The following is an 8,521-nucleotide window of genomic DNA, read 5'->3' as shown; positions in this document are numbered from 1 at the left end:
GAGTCAATATTCGAACTGTGATTTAAAGTTTTTCTTGTTTCAATTCAATAGTTAAATAAAAGATATGTATGTAAAGATATATTAATTCATGCATCAATTCATCTAATTTCATCATAACAATGTGGGCCTCGCCTACAGGAAAAAGCAGTTTATATGTTGACTGTAACCAGTGTTGTGTTGGTCTTACTATAGAAAGATTTATTGCTTGTGTTTATTGAATAATACAGAAGATAAGGAACTTAAAAAAAATCACATAGTAAAGCGCAATATCTGTCTAAAAAAAAAAAACCCTATTCGATTATTTTCCCAAATCGTCTAATTGAAAAACTCAGATATCGCAGAGGCAAAAATACTCGATAGAAGTTGTTGATAAGCCAGGGCGTCAGCAGGTAACAACAGTTAAATGTAATACTCTGTAAGACCTTTTTTTAGAAGATAATGAACAGAATTTAAGTACTGAAGGTATGTACTATATATTTGGTACAGGGCAGAGGTAAATATAAGGTAGAAAGGTACCAAACGATGATGATTCTATGAACAGTTTACTTTCAGTCACACAGCAAGGTAAGTGATTAGGTAATGTTATAAATCGAACCATAACTTCGGACACGTAGCTACAAGTACAGGCAAGTACAGGGAGTGATAAATATCCAATCCTTCCAGAAACAGCTACTAAAGGATAAAGGCGCCGCTTTCTGGTGCTGTGCTCGATAAGAGCTAGTTTCTCCTTTTCTCCAGTTTCCTCTCACAGTGTGTTTGAACTCCTTTGTGGGTTTCCACCTTAACCAGATGGATTTCTCCGCAACTTTGACCTGAAACCTCTTCTTAGAGGTTTCTTAGCCGCAGACAACTCGACTAGCCTACACATTCCATCATTTCCTTCCAGTTTGAACCAAAATGTTTTTTCAAAAATGTACTGAATATTTAGTGAAGATTGTTTTACCATTATTATAATTTTTTTTTTTTTAGTAAACGTAGGATTTTGCTTATAGTAGTAGTAATTGAATCAAATATTAACTATCTAATCAACTAAATTTGCAAAAATAAACAAATGCTAAATATTAAAATATAAATCATCACTAAACACCTTTGAGTTGTACTACCACCAAGATATATTTATAATATTTTACGAATCTATTACGAATTTATTTTCTTTAAAAAAAAATGAAATTGATGAGTGAATGAAATTGAATTATACATTATGTTAATTTAATAACAATACTCTTTTTGGGAGATTAAGTAAGTTGGGAAGCACTGAAAAGGTGAGAAGTCAAATCAGACCAAAATATCTTAGTTATTTCATATTGGAAAAAAATTAACAAATATAAACCTCATCAGCACATGTAGAAAAACAGCAGGAACTACCAACGTCCACATATTGGAGTATTATAGAGGTCACTGGGTATATTCAGCAGATTATATATAACATCCTCCTAGTTACATCCCTCTCCTTTTCTTAACTATTCTCCTTTTCTCCATTTTCCTTCAGTTTCCTCTCACAGTGTGTTTGAACTCCTATTTGAGGTCTCCTCTTCTCCAAATACTCAGCATGCTGGCATGCTGAGTATTTGTATGCTACTGCATCTAGGACAGAGTTAGTCTGCAAGTGGAGTTCAAGTTCTCAACCTGCAATACAACGGTTTTTTTCATTTTTTAAACATCTAGAACTGCTGCAATAACTCTGTCCTGTGGACGACCTGCAGGATGACAAGAGCACAGTTTTTTGTGATACAGAACCACCAACAATCCTCATCTTTGGTGAACTATTTTACCATGTTTTGGTCCACACTTATCACTACTCCAAGAGGGGGAGAATCACCACAGGTGAAACAAATAAACATAGAACCAAACAACAAAATGTACACGGAAAAACATAAACATATAAACAAACAACAACAGGTACATGGAAAACATAAACATAGAAACAAACAACAACATGTACACGGATAAACATAAACATAGAACCAAACAACGACATGTACACCGAAAAACATAAACATAGAACCAAACAACAACATGTAGACAGAAAAACATAAACATAGAACCAAACAACGACCTGTACACAGAATAACATAAACATAGAACCAAACAACGACATGTACACGGAAAAACATAAACATAGAACCAAACAACGACATGTACATGGAAAAACATAAACATAGAACCAAACAACGACATGTAAACGGAAAAATATAAACATAGAACCAAACAACGACATGTACACGGAAAAACATAAACATAGAACCAAACAATGACATGTACAAGGAAAAACATAAACACAGAACCAAACAATAACATGTAGAGATAAAAACATAAACATAGAACCAAACAACAACAGGTACATGGAAAACATAAACATAGAAAAAAAAAAAAACATGTACACGGAAAAATATAAACATAGAACCAAACAACAACATGTAAACAGAAAAACATAAACATAGAACCAAACAACATGTACACGGAAAAACTTTAACATAGAACCAAACAACATTTACATGGAAAATTATAAACATCAGACGTAAGATGTATCAAAAAACAGAGTTAATTAAGAAGAAAGGAAGAAAAGGAGAGGGATGTATCTAGGAGGATGTTGGGGTGTGTTCAAAGCAGGAGCTGGTGGTGTGTGTGTGTGTGTGCCTGTGATGAGACCGCCTGTATGTGTGTGTGTGTGTGTTGTGTTCACCGGTGAGTGTACAGGACTTTGGTCGTAATTGGTTCCGGTGTCTGAGGTCGGTATTATATCATTACACCTCCACGCAGCGGAAAAGACCCCTGAAGCCACCCATGAGTCCCACAGCTGTGCAGACACCCCACAGCCGCAGGATAGCCCTGAGCACCCTGCCCTGCCCTGGAGTTATGTCAAGGTTAATCAACCTTGTTTTGTGATATTGACAATAGTTTTTCCATTGAGATGTATTTGAAACACCACATGACAACAATAGGCTGCCGTGTTTATCCCGACTGTTAGCCTCAGGTCCAATTCCTAAAGAATATGCCCAGAAATAAATGGAGGCGGTGTGTAAAGTATTGAAATTTGGCATGTAGCTTTTCAGTCTGCAATTGAATTACAGGCAATTTGGGATGGAGCGATTGCACCAACTTTTGTGAAAAGCTGCTAAAATCATATTAGACAGATATTATATTTTCCGCAAATATTTTTGCACAAGTCCTGTCACCCTGAACAATCGTGAAAAATCTGCATTAATCCCCATTTGTGAGCAAAGATCATCCATCCTTGTTTGTGGACTACAATGCTATACAGGCTATAGAGCTCTCGCGGCTTCCGGAAAGACATAATGCTGTCCTCCAGTGGCCACATGTGAAATAAGTGACCTTTCTCTCAACAGCCCCAACAGCTTATCACCTCTAGAGGTCATTGTTGTCCAAGTTATCACATCTCGCTCAACAAAGCCATTTAGGATTTTATTCCATCATTGGGGGTGTTTGTTTGGTGACATAAGTATGAAATTAATACTGAAAGTGTCAGGATCAACAGTATATGTACAATATATATGTATATTCACACACACACACAGTATATACCCTATCACCTCCCCATATGTATATACACACTGTATATATTTTTTTCCTTTTTTTGCCATCTATGGGCAACTTGTTATACAAATTATCTGACTCACTTCTTTGTATCTTGGAATCAAACTTTGTCACATGGTCCTCTAATGTCATTATTTATGATAAGTAAGTAAGGTCATTCATTTCTACATTGTGGTGGGAACACACACATAAATAACCTTACAGACAGATAGACAGATAGATAGATAGATAGATAGATAGATAGATAGATAGATAGATAGATAGATAGATAGATAGATAGATAGATAGATAGATAGATAGATAGATAGATAGATAGATAGATAGATAGATAGATAGATAGATAGATAGATAGATAGATAGATAGATAGATAAGGTTGTTTCCATTTAAGTTTAATAGAACAATTTCTTTCAGATAAAAAGATGTTGATATGACGTGACCATCAACCAAACCTCACATGTTACAGGGAAGACAAAGGTTTTTTTTCTTGGCTGAAAATAAAAACATAACCTTTGGGACTTAAAAAACGTGCTTCAACAGTGTTTTGCTACATACCAAGCATGTGCTACATCCATCAGTCACATAGAAAGCTGTACATGATCTGTACAATGAAGATTTCACTCTAGAATGAATTTGGCCTTCAATAATAAGTAATAAGATCAAATATTAACATAGCTCGTGTTTTTTAAAGTCCATTATAGTATGTGCTTGTTTAAGTTAAGGCCTGTTTCATAAAAGAGTAATGACATCTTTCATCTATGACAGAAACATGAAGGAAGTTTCCCAAGAGCACCGTGCCACTGGAATATACTGCATAACTTGCTACCTAAACAAAAAAAACCTTTAAACATTTTCATAGAAATTGAAAAAATCAATTTCTATGAATAAATCTATAAAATATCATTGCTATTCAAAGTACATTTTTTGTATAGATTTTTCAATTAAACTCTACTCTGAACATTTTTACTTAACATTCATGCAATTCATGGTAGGCTCCATCTCCGCTCATGCACTGGACTGTTCACAAGAAAGAAACAAAATAACTCAGCAACTGGGTTATTCATCAAAACGGAAAAGGCGACTTCTAAACATGCACCAAATATGCAAAACTATTTTGACCATGTGCAAATGTGAACCTCATTATGACGACCGGACGAATACGGTCATTACACCGACTTTCTCCGAAATCGAGGGAACTCCCGGAAGCTGTGTCCAGGTGAGAGGGTGCTTCCTGGGGAGGAGAGTCCAGTGTTGTCCCTGGAGTTTGGCGAGCAGCCCTGAATCCTGTACGAAATGGAGTTGTAGTAAACAGGGTTGATATGGCAGCCGTGGTGTTCGCTCTGCACCATGAGCGGACTGTCGCACATGCCCAGGTGGTAACACACGCAGGAGCAGAGCGACCCCAGGCTCGAGTCCGGCCGGCACCTCCCTGCCTCGATGTGCAGGCGCAACCTCTGTGCGCACTGCGTAGTCCTGCCGTCTTGTTCCTCCAGGGGGGAAGCTATGAGGTTGGTGCGGCTGGTCCCCTCCTCCATGGGGAGGAAGAGGGTGCTGTGGCTTTGACCGCGTGCAATGTGGTTCCTGTCCCTCTCCTTGTGACGATCTCTGCTCTGTTCTCTGGTGGCGCGGCGCCCCAGCGCCCTGTCCAGGAGCCCTCGGTCGCGCTTCAGGGAGGCCCTCTCCTGGGCGTCTCTCCTCTCATCCTCGGTGTTCATGGTGAGGAAGCGCAGCACCACCAGGTTCAGAAAGGCTCCGATGACCGTCAGCCCCACCAGGATGTACATGAAGCTGAACGCCACATATGGTGTCTTCTCTTGGAGGTCCTCCTTTTTTTGCAGGGCTACGAAATCCCCGAAGCCGATGGTGGTGAGCGTGATGAAGCAGTAGTAATAGGCGTGGAAGAAACTCCATCGCTCAAAGTGGGAAAACGCCGCCGCCCCGACACACAGTGTGCCGATGCAGGACAGGAAGCCCACGAGGACCATGTTCTCCATGGACACCTCAGTTCGGCGGAAGCCCAGACACTGCTTGGCCTTGCGCAGGAGATAGCGAACAAACGTGTTCATCCTCTCACCCAGGCTCTGGAACATGACCAGAGTCAGAGGAATACCCAGCACCGCGTAGAACATGCAGAACACCTTTCCTGCATCTGTGCCGGGAGCTGCATGTCCATAACCTGAGTGGAGAGAGTGCGAAATTATTAGAACATTGTTATCTATAAAATATGTCATGTAATTGTCCAAATATCCACCCGTTGGGTGGATTATACTACAAGTCCCAGAATTCCATTGAAGCTGCAACGTTTCTTTCTCCCCATCCCTTGCTTTTGTTTTTCTTGGTCACTTGAGGTGTTCTTTTTTTGGTGTTCTTGCTCTTTTCCTCACATCACATTACTTGAAGGACCACAGCTCGCTGTGTGCTGGCTTATCAAATCCACCGCAGCTGCCCTCCACTTCTTGCACATGATCGGTGGATTATTGCCGGGAAAGGCGGACCCCGCCACCAACAACGCAAACGTCAAATAGAGGAGCGCATGCGTAACACAAATACGTTGATTGGCTGTTTTTTAGTGCCAGCTAAATTGAGTGTCAAATGGGGGAATTACTCACAAAACACTTTCACGCATTACCACTTTACAGTCACTTTGCCAGTACTAGAAATGAAATCCCACTCTCCATTTTTCCCCCACAACTTGCCCACACCAGCTGATCAAACTTACCGATGGTGGTGATGACCGTGATGGCGAAGTAGAAGGAGCCGGCGAATTTCCACTGCCTGCCGGCGCGGTGGGGCTCCGCCTGCAGCACCGCCCGCTCTATCTCGCGGTAATCCTCCTCGGAGAACCGGTGCTTCTTCTTCATCTCGCTGCGCTTCTTGTCCAGGACGCGCCGGCGGGAGCTCTCCGCCTCCGACTCCAGCGCGTCGAACACCGCGGCGCCCACCAGCAGGTAGGAGAGCATGCAGAGGATGAGGGACAGCGTGCGGACGTTCTGCTTCTTCATCCCAGTGCCGATGAAGCGGGGGTGAGGAGGGTGAGGATGAGGGGATGTGGGGATGGAGATGATGGGTTACAGGTGGGACCAGGACGACCCCCCCCCCCCCCCCCCCGAAACTACATCTGCTGCAGCCTGTTGCGTGGAATCCTGCCGTGGACGTGGTTGCGAGGTGGGGGGGGCTTTAAAGCGATAGGCTCTAAAGTTGCAGTTACGATGCCCCTTCATCTGCGTCGCGCAAAATGCGCACTGTGTCACGTGTTTATGTCGTAACTAAAGTTGCCCGAGCCGGCGCCCTAACCAATAAAAACGCGCTCAACACAAGGTGTAATATTAATATTAATATTAATTAATAATAGAACTACACCCTAAATATAGATATATATAACCATGAATATCAATATATATTTTATTTTATATTCCTTTAAGCTATGATATATTAACATTACTGTCCACGGTATACGATTTTCCTCTTATATTGTACACATATATCAGAAGAAAAACATCAAATATTCATACCATTGTTGCAATTTGAAGCAGCATATACAAACATAGGGAAAGGGGAATTAACACTCCTATTGTAGAAGTATACAAAATCTCCGTTATGCAATCCAAATTCCCTTTAAGAAAAAAATGTAAGTAAATGTTATCAATTTCCCAATATAAACCCCCTTTTAAATCAGTGAAGGCCAGGAACTGATTATATTGGACATTGTAGATGGAATAGTGATCCATGCAATGAATTATGTGACGTGTTTTCCATTCTGTGTTACGAGAATCGGGATGATATATGAACACGTAAATCAAATATATGTTTGTGATCATGTTTAATAAATGCTCATCCATAAATATCAGTGTCCATAAATATCAATATCATAAATTCTTATGTGGTAATGGCTAGCTGCAGAACATTTGTTGTTGTTCAAGCTGTTGATCAATTTGATTTGTTTATGATGTAGTCTTGAGTGATGACCAATTATTTTTTGCATTAGCAGATGTAATAAACAACAAATACATTATGAGCGTCTACTCTCCTCCCCCGTACAGGATTGTAGCACACACGCACGTTAACGTAGCTGTACACACAACAGCAGGCGTATCGTTGACAGATTTATGAATACGTTCTGACCAAGACAAAAGGGAGGTGAAGAGCCTGTGAGGCGTAGTAACTGCAGAAAAAAAAAAGGCATTTCCCTGTGAAATCTATTCTCAATTCTGCTGAAGAATGCATGCGTGTTAGGTAAGTGTCCTTTGATGCATGGGATGCTTGTGGAGGCCAATACTGTAGTGTAGGTGATGCTGCTGGTTGCCATGGCTACCGTAGCCAGCCGCAGCACTAGATTCGAAGGGAAACTGAGGTTGGAGCCAATGTGTTAAATTAAGATCTGGACCAATTCTGGAACAAAATGTACTTTTCCCTTCAAAAAATGCATGTACAGATTTATTTTGGGAATTGAGACAAACACTGAGAGTGAAAACATAGTTTAACAGCTTCAAAAAATAAGGATGAACAACTCTCCTTTTGGGATACCAGCAATGAGGCACTGCAGGTGAACCCACACAGCTCCCCCTCAGTTTTTATTTAAGCCTTAAATAAAGTGGCTTAAATAAATGCACTTAAATCTCGATTGTGATTCCAAACCAGCTCCCCCGAAAGGAATTTCATCTTGGTTGATAACGGAGGAACCTTAACTGCTCAAACATTATATGCATGCTCAACATGCTCAAGATCAGCGATCCAAATGAGGTTGGTTATGTTGCAAAACTCAATGCAGAACAAATTACTGAGTTGCAAGAATCATGGTATATTCCCCCCACTTAGCTGAGCATAATGACAAAAATCATCTATCAAGGCGAGTTTCTTCCTGGCCCCACATTGAGCCCATCACTACTTGGTGTTCTGCTCCATTTCCACCAATACAGAGTTGTTATGAGTGGAGATATTTAAGGAATGTTCCACCAAGTACGGCTCTTA

At 40.6% G+C, this 8,521-nt stretch overlaps 1 protein-coding gene across 1 annotated transcript; it reads right to left on the bottom strand.

Annotated features, from left to right (window-relative positions):
* Positions 1 to 4,719: 4,719 nt before the first annotated feature.
* Positions 4,720 to 6,555, bottom strand: kcnk15 (potassium channel, subfamily K, member 15; the record flags this gene model as incomplete). Its single annotated transcript, XM_080015962.1, has 2 exons — positions 4,720 to 5,729; positions 6,273 to 6,555. 2 exons carry the CDS (start codon positions 6,553 to 6,555, stop codon positions 4,720 to 4,722), a joined length of 1,293 nt encoding a protein of 430 aa, XP_079872088.1.
* Between the last annotated feature and the right edge of the window lie 1,966 nt (positions 6,556 to 8,521).

The sequence above is a fragment of the Zeus faber genome (assembly GCF_960531495.2).
Source record: "Zeus faber genome assembly, chromosome: 15".
Classification (NCBI taxonomy): domain Eukaryota; kingdom Metazoa; phylum Chordata; class Actinopteri; order Zeiformes; family Zeidae; genus Zeus; species Zeus faber.
This window is presented reverse-complemented; position numbering and strand designations above follow the sequence as displayed.